This window comes from Triticum urartu, chromosome 3A (genome assembly GCF_056163025.1).
Source record: "Triticum urartu cultivar PI428250 chromosome 3A, HENAU_Tu73, whole genome shotgun sequence".
Taxonomy (NCBI): domain Eukaryota; kingdom Viridiplantae; phylum Streptophyta; class Magnoliopsida; order Poales; family Poaceae; genus Triticum; species Triticum urartu.
Window position 1 is genome coordinate 451278379 of NC_141875.1, and position 19624 is coordinate 451298002.

At 45.4% G+C, this 19624-nt stretch overlaps 2 protein-coding genes across 2 annotated transcripts; both read right to left on the reverse strand.

The window, feature by feature from the left end:
- Positions 1 to 12482: 12482 nt before the first annotated feature.
- On the reverse strand, positions 12483 to 13696 carry LOC147980029 (uncharacterized). The gene is made up of 3 exons (XM_087516814.1): positions 13427 to 13696; positions 12983 to 13154; positions 12483 to 12907 (listed from the first exon to the last, which is right to left on the reverse strand). Exons 1-3 carry the CDS (start codon positions 13694 to 13696, stop codon positions 12483 to 12485), a joined length of 867 nt encoding a protein of 288 aa, XP_087372940.1.
- A 226-nt stretch (positions 13697 to 13922) lies between these two features.
- On the reverse strand, positions 13923 to 14895 carry LOC147980030 (uncharacterized). The gene is made up of 2 exons (XM_087516815.1): positions 14590 to 14895; positions 13923 to 14501 (listed from the first exon to the last, which is right to left on the reverse strand). Exons 1-2 carry the CDS (start codon positions 14893 to 14895, stop codon positions 13923 to 13925), a joined length of 885 nt encoding a protein of 294 aa, XP_087372941.1.
- Positions 14896 to 19624: the final 4729 nt, after the last annotated feature.

The window sequence follows — 19624 nt, forward strand, 5'->3', positions numbered from 1 at the left end:
TACCTTTAGCTCCTCGTTGGGTTTGATACTCTTAATTATAGAAAGAGGCTACAATTGATCCCCTTTACTTGTGGGTTATCAGCGTGCGAGCAGACCACTGTAACGGCTGGCCGGGAGGCATGCGAGCGGGCCGCTGCGCAGGCTCACCGGGAGGCGAGCCCTTTGACTAGGCTCTACCGCCCACCTTCTTTCCAACTGCCCCCACTTTTAATGGCACCGACACCGCAGTATAAAATCACCCCGCACTACCCAGTATCGCTACAATCTTCTCTCTTCCTGTCCGATTCTCCTGTTGTCTACCTCCAACCAGCCTGACCTAACCATACACCATGCCGCAGCATGATGGTCTGCCCTTAGTCTTCCAATTTCCGTAGGAAGACACCTAGCTGGAGTCTCATGAACATAAGGCGCTTTGGGATGAGCATGAACTGGCCTTGCGAGAAGACGCCGCGCCTGTCCCCGCTCCCGTTCCGGCTCCCGTTGCCCCGACTGCGCCAGTGCCCATCCCTGTGGCATTGATGAACCATGAGCCACACATTGTCGCCGAGCTTGATGCCACAGGGTTCCACGAGGTCCTGGCCGACTTTCACGCGCCCATGCACCTCCCAGTGTATGCGCCTGCGCATGCACTGACGCACGTGCCCATGCCGGTGCCCGTGCACATGAATGTGTCCGACGTGCCATTGCCAGCGCATGTCCCCGTGTGGGTGCCAGTGCCCCCTCAGCGGCATGGATCACCATCATCGACTGGTTCCTTGCACCAATGCCTGTCGCCTCCTCCCGCCGGTTGTCTCGCTCCTGGAGACCGAAGGCCGGAACATCCTGGCCTTCCTTGAAGATAGGGCCAACTTGCAGGAGTACGCCAACAATGGTGCAAGACGCCGCTGTCACCATAACCGTCGTTCAGTGACCCGACGACACACAGAGCATGACAGAGGAGCCGCTTCCCACTGTAATACACCCCCCGCCGCCACGTAATCTAAATTTGCCATGAAAGATGTTCGGATTGCCATGCTAAAATCCCAACCTTTGGGATTTATCATTTCTGTTTATTTTATTTCAATCATCATATGAATGTAAAGTCGGAGTTAGACTGAATGAAATCTATGGTTTGATCGACTGAATGTTGTGCTAGAGCCGTATCAAATTAAATATAAAACGTCATCAAGCCACATGTATTCCTTCTCATCGTAAACATTTCACGTTAAATACCTCGTCAATTCCAAATATTTTTTAGGGAAGTCAAACCCAAATACTTGTAGGGTGCAACCAGTCCCCTTGTTCGAGCACTTGGCGATACATCTATTTATCCACGCATTTAATTATTACGGAGTAGTAGATAAATAGTACTACAACTAGCCTAACTTGTCTGTCACGGTCATTTTTGTTCCTAAACTTGTTACATGTGTAATACTACTAGTACGTGAAACTAGTGTCGTAACTTGTGTACACGTCCAGATATGGTCAACGGCAACATCACCCGCGCGTTCTTCATGTTTGCCCGTGCGTCTAAATTTACAAGGGGAGGAGAGAGAGAGAGAGAGAGAGAGAGAGGACATGGAACGCAACAGTAAGTGGTCACATTTTCTGTCATGCATGTACATCCATGATGATTGTATGACAAAATCAAGATAGTCATACCTGTGTTGTCGTAGAAGTGTTCCATGACATTACCAAGATTATCAACACGGAAGTGTCCACTTCCATGACGATAAATCGCGCGTCATAGAAGTGTTTTTGTCAAGGGTGACCGACGCGTGGCATCCACCGTAACAGGTCACCGTTAAGCTATCGGGTTCGATTTTGGATCCAATAACCCGTTAACAGCCCGGACCAATGGGGATTTTCCACGTGTAAAATTCTCATTGGCCAGAGGAAACACGTGTTGGCTCACTGTTGGGACAGATGTCATCCACTCATTAGACAGGAGGCACCTATGATTCGTCGACACGTGGCACGGACCAACAGAGGCCCATTTCGATGAAAAGGCCAGCCCGTTTGACTTGGTTAAAAGGTAACGCGCCGGCCCACGGAAAGCCTGTTAACGGCCTGTTCGTATATTGCCCATTTACAGCCCGCTAACTCTCGGCCCATTACGACCTATCGGAATTAAGCCCAGTAGCTTCATCTGGGCCGTCCAATATGATTCCAGCCCGTTGTTACTTCCGGCCCATGTATGGCCCATGATGTTTTTTGGCCCATATGAGGCCCTTCGTAATTCTGCGCCCAATAAAGGCCTATGATGAAACTGGCCCATAATGAACAATGTATCGATTTATACCCATTAACGGCCCATTATTCCGTCGGCCGTTTCCATCCCATGTTAACTTTCGGCCTTCTAAGGGCCCATTTATTCTTGGGCTCATTTCTAGAATTCGGTTAGTTACGGTCCGTTACTGGCCTATTCCGTTTGTGGGCCAAATTCAGCATGTGGTTACATTGGGCCCATTTGTGGCCCGTTAACCCGTTGGGCTATTTTCAAAGCGTTATCAAATATGGCCTATATGTTTGGTGAAATGATTATACGGCCCGTAGAGGGCCCATGGATCATATGGCCCGTAGAAGACCAATGGACCCAACGGCCCATAGAAGGCCCATGGATCCTACGGCCCGTAGAAGGCCCATGGATCCTACGGCCCGCAGGATGCCCATGGTTACAATAGTCCGTGTGTTGCCATGATTATTGTGGCCACTACAAAAACGCGAAAAAAGAACTGCAGTGACTACAAGCAAACAACTAAACGAGACAATAAGGAAATAAATAAGCAAGCAACTAACGCTAGCCTATTACAACTATTACACATATTACATCCACTGGGCATCAAAGTTCACCACCAGTGCAAATATAGGGAACAAAGTAGCATATTACATACACTGGCCGTCAAAATTGGCCACAAGTGCAAATAAACGCGACAGCAAAACAAGAGCATAACTGAAACAACTTTAGAAGAGCTCAAGAACAGTTTGAATAACACCGCTATGGATTATGAGCATAATATATCCTAAATCATGATGGATTAACAGTATCAGGCAACATAAATATGCACGATGGCATAGCAGACCAAGTATTTTGAACTAGCCTATTACAAGGCACTTTAATGCCCAAAAAGAATAATTGTTTTCAGCAAGTGTGGCAGTACGCAGAAGGCTAAACCGACCTCCGGATCATGACTCGTCACCAGGCTGACTTGACGGCTGTGGATCGTCTTGAGCTGGTGCATCCTCCTCCTCTCTACCCAGTGGTTGGAAGTCAATGGTTGCCCAATCGGTTCCAGTTAAGGCTTGGAACACAACTTCATCGCTTATAAGGTTGGAGGGGTCAACATCAGGGGCATAGGTGTGCTTACGGATTGGCGAAATAAGATCTTCTACATCATGTGTTGTGTCAGGACCCCGATTCTAAGTCACACCGATCTAGCCTGTAACACCTCATATCACTTTGCGGCCTCACGCACGGTATTCCCACGGGTGTCGCCTTACCATGGCCCGGGACCGTTTGCGCCTTTTGGCTCACGTATATGATAGTGTCGCTAGCATCCATATGATAGAGAACCCGGGCCGACATGACTAGTCATGAACCCAAAGTGGCACTAACTTACGGGGACAGGCATACATGAATCAACATCGAGCATGTCGGTCAGCAGTGTGTGAATCCGGCTGTAGCACTGGGCTAACAGGACTCCGGGAACCCACGCTGTAGTAGGCTAGGCAGGACTCCGGATGTCACCGCGTGACATTTCCCCGAAGGGACAGACACAAGAACGAAGTGAAACACATGCCGGCCAGTCAAGTGTCCTGAGCAGTAGTGCTGGGCTAGCAGGACTCCGGTGAACCGGGATGTAGCGGACTACTATGGCTCATGGAAGCACTAGACTACATTTCCCCATAAGAGAGGCTGCCAAGGATAAACAACTAGATTGTCGGATCCCACACATACCAAGCATTTCAATCATACACACAATATGCTCGATATGTGTAAATACAACATGGCATCACAATATAACTCTACGACTCAAGTATTTATTCATTAGGCTCCGAGGAGCGAAATATTACAAGCATGGGTCTCATGACCCAACGTACAGAGCATACAAGCAACAAGCACATGCGGAAGCTTAACTTGTCTGAGTACAGACAACTAAAAAAGAAGAAGGCTGAGGAGCCTAACTATCTACCAGACCCTCCCAAGGGTGCAAGATCGTAGCTGAGGTAACAAGCTAAACATCGAAGTCCACGTGGAACTACTAGCGAGACTGAAGTCTCTCTGCAAAAACATAAATTAAGCAAACGTGAGTACAAATGTACCCAGCAGGACTTACATCAGAACTAACTACATCTGCATAGGTATCAACAAAGGGGGTGGTGGAGTTTAACTGCAGCAAGCCAGCTTTGACTCAGTGGCTAACCTGAAATACGACTGCAAGTAACTCTTTTGAGGTGGCGCACACGAGTCCACAAATTCACCATACCAATACACCACTATGGATCCGCTCCCGTCTCCCTGCGAGAACGCCATCCATAGCACTCACGCTTATCTTGCGAGTTTTAGAGTATCCACTTTCACTTGTCTATGAACTATGCAAGGGGTCCAAGTTTCCATATCCGAGGAATCCGACTATTCAAATATATAATGATAACCCTGCAGGGGTGTACTTCTTCACACACGCTCTCGCCACTTATCGCCTTGTACACGTCATGTACCTCGGCAACCTTCAAGCGGAAGCCGGGTGAGGGAGTCGGCCATGACCTGACTAACCAACAAGTCTCTAGTCCAGGTTTATCGCCTATTCGGGTTCCATCCGCAAGGAGATTCGGCCGGGGTGTCGCTCATGGCCCCAAACGATGTGTGCAGGGTTCCCAAGCCCACCATCCGGGTGCCACTTAGTACACCGTGCCACTGCGCCTAGTTTGTCCCAAGCCCACCTATATCGGGTGCCACTTGGTAGACTACTAACACAACCTACAAACACCAGAAACTAGTTGCAACTCCTGGACAGAGATCGAGTTGATTAATAAGCCGAGAGGGGCCGAGTTACCGGAACCCAATGTGTGATAGTATCTGTTCATGGATCACAAACACAGAACTCAGTTCCTGAGGACGGCTGCAATGAGACAACCCACCATGTACTCCTACATGGCCTCTCACCGCTACCTTTACCAAATCTTGTTCCTACACACTTAGCTCACACACAGTAGGACATGTTCAACACCATTCCAATTCATCCCCGATGAATCAGACCTGACTCAACTCTAAGCAGTAGCAGGCATGACAATCAAGCATGAATGAGTAGGCACAATAGGGCTCAAGCAACTCCTACTCATGCTAGTGGGTTTCATCTATTTACTGTGGCAATGACAGGTCATGCAGAGGAAAAGGGTTTCAGCTACCGCAGCATGTAACAGTTGAAACATTGTTGTCCTAATGCAGTCAAAGAGAGCAAGAGCGAGAGAGTGGGATTATATCGGAATGAACAAGGGAGTTTTGCTTGCTTGGCACTTCTGAAGATAGTATAACTCTTCATCGGTGTCATCGATCATATCGCCGAAACATACATCTACTGAGGGGGGAGCAACCACCGGCAAACACAAAAGGAACCACAATCAATGCAATGCACAGTCATATGAATGATATGTCATATTAAAGTACTGAATTGACCTAGTGCAACAGCTAGTCATGTTCATTGAAGTGGAATTCAAACCTATAGCAAATTCCAACTCCAAAAACTAATTACCATTTATTCCATAATCATGAATTGTCCTATTCAGTGAGGTTAACTTGTTCAAACATGCATGAAAATGCCATATTCAGATTCTTTGGATTTTTCTTATCATTTTTCATATATAAATTATTTCATTTGGAGTTATAGATTATTTTCTATGATTTTCTGAAGTTTATACTATTTTCTGGAATTTTCTGAATTATTTTTAACCCAGAAAATGACTTATTGCATCAGCAATGCGTCAGGGTGATGTCAGCAGGGTCAACAGGGCTACCCGGGTCAAACCTGACCGGTGGGACCCGTAGGTCAGTGACACAACGCTGGCTAGAGTCACAGACATGTGGGGTCGGGTCAACGGCCACATCAGCATAGTCAAAACTGATATGTGGGCCCACTAGAATTATATTAAACTTAATCTTATTTAGTTAGCTGGTCAGTTAGGCGGTGGGGCCCGGATGTCTGTTTCACTTGAGGTTAATTAGAGCGCGATTAGCCGCTAATAATGGCCACATCGGCAGTCGCCGGAGCCTTGCCGACGGCAACCAAAACGATGGCGGCTTGGCTCGGATTTGAGCTACAGGTGGTGGTTTGGCCAGCTAAGGGCACCGAGGAGTAGCTCTTGCTCGTCCGCATCCAAAGGACCAGACGGGAGGCCGCAGGGTGGCCGGGAGCAGCGCCGGCGGCGAGCAAGGCGGCGGCCGGAGTTCGGCGTCGGTGAGGACGACGCTGCGGTGCCCAGGAGAAGGAGCTGGTGCGTGCATTCGGCTCCTGAGAGCACGGTGAGAACGGCGACACGCTCAAAAGCGGGCGGAGGCAGCTCTGGCCACGACAGCGACATGGCACGGCGGCGGCGAGGTTCGGGCATGGTGGTGAAGCTAGCTGGGGCGCAAAAGCAGAGAGAGGAGAGAGGGGGGAAGACGCAGTAGCTCACAGGGAGGACGGGGAGAGGGTCAGCGTGCTCGAGGAAGGATTGACGGCGTCGGAATCCCGGCTGCGATCTCCCGTGGCCGAGGAAGAAGATGAGGTCGAGGACAACGCGTCGGGGCTCTTCCGGTCGCCTGAGTCGACGGAGAGGGCTACGACGATGATTTAGAGCTCCTGGACTGCTCAAGGGGAGGAGGGAGAGGCGGTGGCTGTGGTGGTCCATGGCGGCGCTCTCGGGCGCGCTCAGAAGAGGAAGCAGAGGAGGGGAAAGAGGTTGACAGAGAGCAGAGAGCGAGGGGAGAGACAGAGGGGGCTGCGGGGCGTCTCCAGACGCGTCGGGGGTGCCTCGGTGGCAAGCCGGAGGTGGCCAGGGCGGCGTCGGCGCCCGCCACCAAGCTGCTTCGGGGCGAGGGGGAGGAAGACGACAGAGTGGAGGAGGTGGGCTGGGCCGGCTAGCTCAGATGGGCAGCTAGGTGGGCTAGAGCGCCAGGTAAGTTTGTGTTCTGTTTTATTTTCCTTCTGTTTTTTTGTTTTTTAATCTCTTTTGCCACTGTTTTCGAATAGAAAAAATCCAAAACCAGTGACAAAAATCCCCTGAATATTTATATGTTGCACAATGGAGTTATCCAAAAGCACATAAACTCATTTAGAGTTATTTGAAATTATATTCCATATGTTAAGAATATAAATCCAAATCCAAATAAAATATTGATTTAAAATTAGAGCCATTCCTTAGAAATGTTCCAAAATTTTGGTTTGATTTATAACTCTTTCCAAAATTCTCAGAACTATTTCTAGGGTATTTTGGATTCACTGATTACAATTTTAGGGTTCTTGCCCCATTATTAAATTGATTTCTGAGGCTTTCAGCTTTCCCCAATTCAACTTTCAGAAATTTAAACATGATGCAAGCAAGATGCAAACACTAGGCAGCACCAGAAGCTAGGGATGTGACATGTTGGCGCAGGAAGTCTTTTATGATCAGAATCATAAACCGGCTGATAGTGAGAAAGATCTGTTTCTTCAGCCAATTTGCTCACTAAGAGGCGCATTTCCTTTGTCAACCGTCGAAGATCATCATTGTTAAACTCTGAGCCGTCCTCTTTTATGCCAGGATAACCGCTGCCTATATCCGACGAGTCCACATCTGGTATCCATGCCTTAGCCCGGATTAGCGTAGTCAGCGCACCTGACCTTGCAGCTGATCTTTTTAACTCATCCAACCGGGCAGGCAGCATTGACAACTTCTCAAGGGTTTCCTTTATCAAAGTTGGAGGCGGTTTGTTATGAGCAACAGTGCAAATGACCCGTTGGGCTCCAGAACATAACTGCTCTATAAGAGTATAGGCAGCCTTCAGCTTCATCCGCATGTCAGAGCCCAGACGGGTAATGCGAGTTCCTGTGTCATTGCGAGCATAAGTAAACCGGTAACTGATGAGATAATGTATGTTGAAAACTTCAGGTGAGGATTCTTACCAAAAACAGCAGCGGTCGTAGCATTTATCTGCCGCTTTAAACCGGTCAGCTCTTCGGCCACCGGTTTAAGGGCTGCTTCTGCGCCTTCAGCTCTCTTTTGCAATGCGGTTTTCTCTATGCCCCAATCCGCCCATTCCTTCTTAAAAGTTTCCTTCAGCTTCTCCATGTCTGCTAAGGCACTGGTTAGTTCCTCTTTGGCTTTGGAGGTTTCTGCTTGCTGGGATTTGATATTTTCTTGAAGATCAGCGGTTTGGGCTTCCTTTTTGCTCAGCTCGGCCTACACGAGATAGACATATCATGAATTGGCAGTACATATTTGAAGTACCAAGCACATAACAAGTTATACACTTGTCACTTGGGGCTAATGCCTATTTGCTTGATTATCAGAAATTTTTTACAAGTCTCGAGTACAATACAAGTATTATTCTTGGCACTTGGGGGCTAATGTACATTTGCTCAAAGTAACATTGGTCAAAGTTCCGGTTCAGCTTGGAAAGATAAACCAGCCCTTGGGGACTACACAGGCGAAAGTTAAAAGATTACAATTCTAAAGTACCGGTTCATCATAAAAAAGATCAATCGGCCCTTGGAGGCTAAGCATGCAAAGTAGAGATATTACAAAGTCCTGGTTTAGATTGGCATCATAAATCGGCCCCTGGGGGCTACTGGAGTTGGTACTTGAAATTGGACATAAGAGAGAAACAGTTATGTAGTTACCTCGTATCGTTCTTTCATCAGATTTACTAAACCGGCATCGTAGTCGCGGCTTGTGTACAGACGGTTTAAAAAACCAGAATGAAGTTCTTGGGTGTTGAGGTGGGCGTAGCTTGACAAGTCTGCGTTCCACTTGCCTTTGCCCATAGCAGAAAGTTTTTCCTTGGCACTATGTTTTGATAAAGCAACAGGATTGCCAGGAGTGGTGTGGCCAAAGCCGGTAATCGTAATGTCATCTTCCTTGTCATCAACAGCCTGTACTGTTGTTGACGATTTATCAGTAGCCTTAGCCGGACTTGAAGGTTTATCATCAGTGCGGACCGGGCTTGTCGGTTTATCAGCATGGCCTGTTGCATCAACTTCTACTTGTTCAAAAACAAAGTCATGATCTTGAGGTGGCGGGTCATCAAGCATGGCGTCAGCATTAGTTCCTTCCGGTTCTGGAGTTCTCTCCAGTTCAGTAACCACATTATTATCAGACGGTTTATTTACCCGAGCTTTTTACTGAGTATGGCCTTGTCTCTGAAAGGGAAAACTATAAAGGTTAGTATAAAACGCAAGTATAAAGCGTCAAAAGATTAAGTTTAAAGTGTTTACCCAGGAACAGTCTTAAGAGGAGGGAGTTGTGTGGCCGTTGATTCGCCAGATGAGGAATGAGGTGTTCCCTGATAATTTGAATCAGACGGATTAAGAGGTTGTCGGAAATAACCTGCCTTGGGATAAGAAGTGTCAGAAGTGTGCGAAACCTCAGATTGACGTTTCCGAAACGGAGTGTTCGGTAAACCGGCTGAGGTGACTACTTGGCCGCTATGCCGGGTTGTGCGGCGAGCTTCGTGTTGCTGCTTCTTCAAAAGAAACTTTGGATCCAAGTGAGCTAGGGGGTGAGAAAATCTTATTTTCTGGATTGTTTGACGGATTTTCTGTGGTTGGTAGGGTATCTGAACCAGAGGAAAGAGTAACTACCTCTACATCATCGACTTGGCTGCCTTCAGTGTCATCCTAATAATAATCATTGTCAATGAGGTGTATGAAAAACGAACCAAGAAAGTCAAGTTCTACCTCTGAGTCCGGATTATCCGGGCCATCATCAACGTTCGGTTCGGAGGGTTCAACACTTTTCTTCTTGGCAGGTCTTTTAGTAACCTTGGTCTTGGGGCGAGGTGTCTTGGCCGGTTTATCTTGAGGTTTCTTCTTCCAAAATGAGTCGTCACCTTGTTAAAAGATTGACAGAGGATATAAAAGATTACACAGTTAAGAATATCAAGTACAAGCAGGAGTGAGGCAATTCTTACAGCTGGCGGTTTATTCAAAGTATAGAAGGGACTTAACCCGGTCTTGCTACAGACAGCCTCCGATTCATTCAGTATTTTCTTAATAGACTTAGTAACTTCAGCCTCTGTTAGCTGAATGTCAATATGTCGTTGAGGATCTTTTGAGTCCCCTGTGTACTCACACATTAAACCGGGGTGACAGCTTAACGGTAAAATACTCCAAGATATCGAGCAATGAGCAAAGTCAACTCCTGTCAAACCATTAGCCATAAAAGCTCTGAGCTTGGGGAGTTGTGGCGCATATGTGGCCCGTTCCTTCGCAGTCAGCCATTGCGGAAATGGGTGTGTGTTGGTAAGCCGGTGAGCACGATAACCTGGCAGAGGGTTCTCATCATCAGGGGAAGTACCCTTATAGTAGAACCAAGTCTGGTTCCAGTCTTTAGGATGACTATGAAGTTTGGCATGAGGAAAACTGATGCCCTTCCTTTTCTAAGTAGAAACGCTGCCAAGTTCAGTGTTGGGCCCATCTACAAATTCAGTACGACGGTTCAAGTAGAAACAATCTCTGAACAATTCAACGGTTGGCTCTGCTTGCAGATAGGCCTCACAAAACACTTGAAAGTGGCAAATATTGGACATAGAGTTAGGTCCAATATCTTGAGGGTGGATCTGGAAGCTGGCAAGCACATCACATAAAAATTTGGATCCAGGCGGTTTAAAACCACAGCTCATATGATCAACAAATACCACCACCTCGCCATCCTTGGGGGTAGGAGGATTTTCTGGACCAGGAACTTCCCAGTGGATTTTGCTTCGTTTTGGTAAAGCGCCAGTTCTGACGCATCCATCTAGTTGCTCTTCAGTAACCCAAGAAGGGACCCAGTTACAAGCATAAAATTGTTTGGCCATTTCAAATGAAAAGCTAGAAAAAGATCAAATGCTGGATTAAGGTTTATGACAGATAAGCATAAAGCGACACAAGATCAGAAGGAGAAGACAGAGGTGGATGCACATTGTTAAACCAAAGGTAGATGCTATTATAAATGGTAAAGCTATTGGCGGTTTACAAGGGGACTAATGGTATATGGCAGATTATTTTCTAAATGATAAACCGCCTACGCAGACCATGAAAACAGATCTGAAGCAAAAAAGATGACTAAGTGAGGAAAAACAAGTTTCACAGTTTCACATTGGAATTTTGGATCTACCACATGTCAGGAAAAGGAAAAGATCTAGACCTAAAAGTTGGTGCTTGAGCAATTCGCGAAGTTCTACATCGTTTTTTATACACAAAAGGCATGGTTTCATAGGAAAAATAAGGACTGTCATTGCTATGGAAGTACATCAAGTTTGAAGTCCGTCATATAGGATTTAATTAAGAACAAGGGTAGAATACCGTGAAGCTTCTATGAACTCGTGAGAACCCTAGCGGATCTACAGAGGAAAAGAAGGGGAACTCACCGAAGCTGTTGAAACAGCGGAGGTGCGCCGCGTTTCTCTAGAACGTTTAGGTTGATGCAGCAGCCGGAGATGAAGACGAGGGCAGAGCTTGACGACGACGGCTACGCGTGAGGCTCAGGTCGGCGCAAGGAAGAAGAAGCGAGGAAGCAAGACGGGGAAAATGAAAAGGAGCCCCCCGGGTCTTATTTATAAGGTGAAGGGATAAGTGACAGACGCGAAAATCGAGTAGCCCAAAAGTTGGATATGTGACAGAGTTGTCACCTCATCTGTCGATGGGTCATCAATGAAAGTGAGATATATCCAATTTTTAATAACAGGTGACGTCATGGTGGTTTATTACGAACCTGGAAGATGATGTCATGGCGGTTTACAAGATTTATGCGAAGGTGCTGAAGGAGGAATTTTTCTAAGTGTTGAAGATTGACATAAACAAATTCAAATCAATCTGGGGCCTAATGTTGGGGATATTACTACTAAGTATAAACTGGCCATGAGGGGCCGGGTTATGCCCACAATGAGTTAGGGCCAGTTCTTTTGAGATGTGCTGTGGAAATAAGCTCAAGATAAGCTGATGTGGAAATAAGCTCCAGATAATAAGCTAGCCAGTTCTTTTCAGTGCCAGTTTTTTCAGCTTCTGTGTGATATGATCAATGAAAAGTCTGTAATACCCTTGGACTATACTGTTGTTCAGATCAAACGATATTGCGCTATATTTTTATCATTGTTGCCCATATGAACATAAATTTGACTCTAAAACACCACAACATGTTATAATCAAACATAAGGAAGATCATTTTGTCGCATACGAATGCCATACATGCATCACTGTCTCATGTAGTATGAGTTCTTGAGAATAAGTATTGAATAAAAAAGATCTGTAAATTATTACATGGTTATCCCAACAAAAGCATACACCCTATCAAGGGAAAACACTTGTAGCAATCGCATCACGGATGGAACCCATAGTGCCATCATCAATGGGTGCATGGTGATGAGAAAGGCTCTCTTCATGAGCATAAGATCCGCTCTCAACCATGTCAAAATGTTGATCACTTAGTTTGCTCTCACGAATGAAGTTATGAAGACATGCGCATGCAGTAATGATCTTTGTTTGCGTAGCAGGTTTGAACCGTGTGATGCCGAGGAGGATTCTCCATTTCATATTTAGAACACCGAACAATCGTTCGATGACGTTTCGTAGTGATGAATGTATATGATTGAAGGTCTCATATCTTCCTCGCGGCGGTACTTGTTGGAAATCTGGTACATGGTAGCGTTGTCCTTTGTATGGTGCTAGATATCCAACTCTATTTGGATATCCAGAGTCAACAAGATAATATTTTCCTGCATTGATAAGAGAGATGACCAAAACTAATTAGTTCACGCAAAACATTAGAGGAGAAGAATGCATGTACATACCGTCCGGAGGGTGTGGAAAATAGGAATATTCAGCTTGTGCATCATTGAGTACATGTGTGTCATGAACAGATCCAGGCCATCCAGCAACAACAAATGTAAATCTCATATCAAAATCGCAAATTGCCATGACATTCTGAGTTGTCGAACCTTTCCTGTTGCGATACTTGGGTTGCTCACTTGTAGGCACAACACATTCAATGTGTGTTCCATCTATTGCCCCAATGGCATCCTTGAAGTGAGGCCAAAATCTTGTTTTTTAAGCGAGTCATGAACTTGGGTGAAAGATCGATCTTTCGGTTGAATGTAATCTCCAGCCATACGGTAGACACAGAACAAGACCTCCTTAAATTTTTTGTTGATGGTAGACTGACTGTGTTCAAATCGATCGGCGACATTGTCGGTGGTCTGGCGTGACCCCAAAGTCCACAAGAACTGTGCTAATGCCTCCTTTCTTGTCATGTTGCAAGTTGACTTTAAACCATACTTTTCAACTAAAATGTCATGTAGTGAGTAGAACACAGACCTTCGCATCCTGAACATAGAGTAGAATATTTGTGGTTGCTTCTCCTTCTCTTCCACCCACTGCAATCCTGTCATCATTGGTGCTCTCCTAGGTCCATATGGCAGCCTTTCTTTGTTTAGAAGATAATATGCCATTGCAACAACGCAAAAATGAAGTTCCTCCGCCTCATCCTCCTGAACAGAGATGTCCATCTGTGATATAGAAATAGAAATATTATAAACATTTGTCCACAAGACAAAAAATCACAGCTCCATCAGCACAAATTGGTTCACAGCAATACAATTAAGTTCACAACAAAGATTTATAGCAAGTAGATTCACAACAGTACAAATTAGTTCAAATCAATACAAATGAGTTGACAACAAAGAAAATAAGTTCACAACACTACAAATGAGTTCCCAACAAAGCCAATAAGTTCTAATTTTTTTTCATAAATGTTTCACATGCCCTGTTGATCCATTCAAGCCTCACAGTTGAATCTTCCTCCTTTAGTGCACTGAAGACATCACGATGTTCCTTCTTCGTAAAGAGTTCTAGAGCATGAAAATACACTTCACTTCCAGGTTTACCTCCATCATTCACCACCATGTCCTTCATCTCCTTAATCTCATCTCTCACAGGATCCTCCTTCATTTCAGATGTCGCCGAATTGCGGCTAGTCTCCCTCTTTTCCCAAAGGTCAGCAATATGCTTAAATTGCATTCTATCATCACTATCTTTTGCAATCTTTTGCACGATCGCAGGACTAGGTGAATAAGGACATGATCTCTTCTTTCGACCTTTAGCTTTGTTAGGTGTCACAAAAGTAGCATCTATTTCACATCCTGAACCAGCCACATCATCATCATCAATGTGGATTTGAGATGCATCAACTTGAGACGAGGGTGGTGCCGCCCTCGCGTACTCATTTGTCACACTAATATCATCAAATATAGCACTCAGTTTGACCTCATCCTCTAGTGGAGCAAATCGAAACTTGGCGGCAAGTTCATTTCTCTGGAAAAAAGCATATCACAAATTAGTGCAAGAATTGGTAGAAAAAGAAAAGTAAAAACAAATGGAATTGATATGACGATATGTATACCTGTATCTCATTTGCCCACCATTCATCACTAGCCGCAATGGTCATGGTAACAGGATCAAACCCAATGCCTGATGCCTTTTGGGTTAATGTCTTCCAAACAACATACTCTTTTTTCAGCACATCCCACTTATTCTTGAATTGCTTTTTGGTATATTCTCTCCTCGTGCGCTCAAAAAACTTCCTGACCACATTTTCATATCCAAGTGGTGACAATGTTCCTTCTTTGCCACGGTTATTGGCATTCACTTCTTCCACACAAATATCAATGAAAGTTCTAAGACCCACATTATCCCATTGTGCTTTCATCTATTTTTCATCATGTCAATAAAAAAGAATTGGAAGAATTAATAACAATATCTAGAATGCTTTTATGGTAGCAGTAGCTCGTTTAGATCAACATGAAATCATCATACTTTAGCAGTAGTACAATCAAGATGAAATCATCATCCTTCAGCAGTAGCTTACAACTAATATACATGATTTTTTTGCAAAAAAATCACAGGAGCTGCTCACCTTGGTGGCTCACGGCCAGGAGGAGGGCAGGGGGAAAGGGGGTCGCCGACCGCTGGAGATGGGCGCCATTTGCCGGAGAGGGGCCCTGGGCAGACCTGGCCAGGCGCTGCTCCTGGACAAAGGGGACGGAGGGGATGCGGCCGAGGGAGGGGTCGCGCCCGTGGGAGTTGGGGGGTGGAAGATGCAGCCCGATCCACATGCCACCTCGCTAGCCTCGTCGTGGTCCAGAGGATTGGAGGACCGGCGGCGACGGTGACTGGAGGAACCCTAGGCAGAGCGGAGAACAGAGCAGGAGGAGTCGAGCGGGGGGGAGGGAGAGGGGATCGAGCGCTGTTGTCTTTTGCGACCGGTAGTTCTGTGCGGGACTAGGGGTGGCAATATTGATGTAATAAGATCAAACTAGAGGGGCACGTCCCTATACCCTTTCATTTTTAAGTCAAAAGCTGCAGGAAGCTGCGGGAAGCCACCGGACCCCAGCTTTTTCTCATTGTGAAGGAGGACAAGGTAGAAATAAGCTGAGATGGCTTCTCTAAAATGAGTTCTTTTCAGCTTATAGCTTTTTTGACAATAAGCTGAAATAAGCTGCAAAAGAACTGGCCCTTAGTCATGTTTGAAGCCCATGAAGACAACAAGTATGGCGCTTTACAGAGGAGATCTAACATGAAGGCCCATGGTCCAAAGGCGGATTAGGGCCCATAGACATAAACCGCCATATGATATGTAACTTCTGTTGTAAGGCAAGGAAAGGTAGAAACCAAGCCGAGCACATTTATGAGACGGCCTCGGGATTCTGTAAACCGTCGGGCATCAACCTGTGCATATAAAGGGACGACCCGACGGCGGTTTAGGGACAACAAGCAATAACTTGAGATCCAGGAAAAGCGGATTCACTCCCTGGTCATCGAAACCCTAGCAATTCCATCACAACTGGAGTAGGCTTTTACCTTCATCGTAAGGGGCCGAACCAGTATAATTCCTTGTGTTACTTGTCCGCTTTAACCCCTTTAAGCTAACCCGTCGTGATGGCTCCACGACTAAGTCCTTTCACTAGGACATCTGCCGTGACAAAACCACGACACATATGACATCCGCTGGGCACCAAAGTTCGCCACCAGTGCAAATATAGGGAACAAAGCAGCATATTACATACACTGGCCGTCAAAATTGGCCACAAGTGCAAATAAACGCGACAGCAAAACAAGAGCATATCTGAAACAACTTTAGAAGAGCTCAAGAAATGTTATCCTGGGTATCCACCATGCTGGCAATAAGCTCAGCAAGCTTATTAGCTTTGTCCTGTTTGGCACTAAAATGCTCCAACGCTTGCTGTTGCACAAGAAAGTATGCATCTGACTGCTCCAAGGATTTTCGTAGTCCTTCCGCTTCTTGTCACAGCACAGCTGATCGATGTCTTTTAGCTTATAGTTGAGACTCAAGAAACCGAACTCATTTAGACAGTGAGTTTGAATAGCTTGTGCAAGCGGTAGTGGCCAGTAACTCGAACACTAAACCAAGACGGGACTTTGAGGTTGTCTCACTATCTTCAAGATAGTCTTCATTTGCTGTTTTATCAGCTTTGTTGCACACCAACAAGGATATCTCACTATCCTGAACCTTATCTGCATTACTTCCTTTACCATTGCTTCATAAGGCACTCTTCCCCAATATTCTGTCAGCATTCTAAAAGAAGAAACAAGCAGCCACATAACAGGTTTAGCATGTACTAGTATATGAAACTCATTTCGGTGAACCAGTTCATTAGTAAGGTGGACAGGATTAAATTACCAAGTCTTCTATTGCCAAGTACTAGTACATAATAAAAGCATCAAACAAACATATATCTATGTCCTATGGTCACTACATTGTCTTGCCAAATCAAAATAGAGACACGGTTCAAATCATATCAGTTCAAGACAAAGCAGGAGTGAATGAATACAAAGAGTGGGAAACTACACGGCACAACAAGATTTCAGATGGGTACCACGGATCTACATGTACACCAACACTATTTGGCTCTGTTGTGATGCGAGTAATGTGCATGATATGAGAAGTCAACTGTATACACAATTGAAATTGAAATAAATAGAGCTATTGATAAGAGCAAACCTGTTAAAGAAACATGTGTGAACATACCTGCTGTGCCATCGGAGTTTCGGTTAGATCCTTCAATTTAAAAATAAGTTTGTATGAGTAAATACAGTGATACAAGAGCAAAGCAGTATGCACGATAGCAATGGAATCATAAATTAGAACAATTGTTCTTCAGGTTTAAGCACTTGTTCTACATGAACAGAGTACAGTAAGACACAAGATACAATACTTCAAAAAATGAGCTCATAGACCTTACCACATTCTTGGTTCGGCACCTGTACAGAACAAGGTGTTCCCAGTCATCGTCCAGTAAATGTGTCTCAGGAGAACGTAAGGGAATTTGATGAGTTTCTTTCCTAGTGAAGTATGATTTCTTCAGGTAATTCCGATACTGCCACCAAGCATTCTTGAATATAGCAGATGTATTAGCATAGGTTACCTCATCATGAGTTTCCAAATCGGTCCTTCTCTATAGAGAAAAACGGGAAAATTTGTTGTATTATAACCATCATGGAGGTAGAATTTATGGGACAAAGCAAAGTAATTGCCATGAATAACATTACTTACATATAACTCCTGGACAAACACCTGCAGCTGGCATTTTCCTTCATATTCAGTATAATATTTCCAAGATGGGAAGATATGCACATAGGATTTAACAACATGAAATGTGATAGATGCTAAACTACAACTAGCTGGTTGTGCTTCCTCCATAGGAATAGGTGTACTAACTGGTGGAGTTGGGGTTCGCCGTGGTAGTACTAGCCCTTTGGGCACTGGAGCTGCCTTACTAACTGCTCTTGTTTGGGAGCTTTGTGGTGGAGATGGTGCTGGGTCAGCAGGAACTGGGTTACTATCTGCTGGGGTTGGGGTTGATTGGGTGAAGCTGATTCTCTGACCACCGCGGTGGGGGTACAATCTGCGAGAGTCTGGGTTATGTGTGGTAGGGCTGGTTGTCATGCATGTACAACCGGGGTGCTATCTCCACCAAGAGGTAGCACTGTTTTATTTGAAGACCGTGTTTTTACTCTGCTAGATATTGGCATCACCCGCACCAATTCAAATGACTGATAAACAAGAAACATAGTTGAATGTATAGACATTGTATGAGAGACAAATGCAATAGATAGTGTGGGAAAAAGAGGGCGTGAAATAGTTGACATGTATATTGTTTAACTAAAATGGATTGCATGACATAATTTCACATATATGATGTCTATCTAAACTGGATAGCATAGCATAACATAACTCAAAGATATGATGAATAGATAAACAGGATCGCATGACATAATTCACATACATGTTATCTAAGTAATCAGGATCACATGATTTAATTCACATATGTGATTTATATGCTAAACAGAGGGCATTCAATATGATGTCTGAAGTAAGAACATGGTGTTGAATATTGTGTATATCTTTACCTAATAATAAAAGGGTTACCGCTTCTTACTCCTCTAATTTCATCCGTCTGGTTCGTCCGTCAAAACTTCGTACATTCGTTCCTACGTGTATTTTCCTCCTCCGTTTCAGAACCAGCCTCAACGTGCTTCGCAAGCCATAGCGAGTTTTCTGGCACCCGCCCGTGTGCTGTGGCCGGTTGGCCCAGCCCACCTATCCTGACGAGACAGGAGGCAAAATAAGTGCTGGTATTAGGTGATGTTGCAGGTTTAAGTGAGCTCAATTTACTTGTTATAAATAGTCCCACATCGTCCCCTTGCATCCAATATATCCTATTTATATACGTCTTCGGTTTTTCTGGGTATTAAGGAGTGATGAGAGGCTAAGAAAGGAAAAGGAGGCCAGCAAAGGGAACATAATGGAATGAAGGACTTGAAGAAACTTCAAAGTCAGAAAGGAGCGACCCAGGTAATGGAAAGAAGGATGGATGGAATGGAGCGCCTGGAGCTCACGGTGTGCACGACGGACACCGTCGCCACCGACACTTCGCTCGACTGGACTGTGAATCTCGGCGTCGGTGCGGCGACCCTCTTCTTCCCCACAACCGACCCGGCCCCGGCATCCTCCGGCTGGACACGACATCATGGCCACGCAGGAGGTAGTGAGTAGCATCGTCGGCGCCGAGAGATAGGAGGTGTGACAGTCACCCCGCGCGCGTGCCTCATCCGTGCTTCGGGACATGGCCACGTGGGGCTGGCTGGAGCACGGGAGCACGTAGGAGGGAACATATGGGGCAAGGCGAAGAAGAGCAGTGCTGCTGGGAGATCGGTGATGAGCAGCTCTCAGTGGGAATTATTTTTTTTGTTGCCGTTGTTAATGGCTGCGGGATCTTGCTACCGATTACTTTCTGTTTTTAATCATAGTTTAATGTTCATGCCTACACATCTTATAAATACATTATCATATGAAATAATTAGAAGTGAGTGAAATATTATAAAAAATATTATCTAAGGGTGAACATATTCCTCAA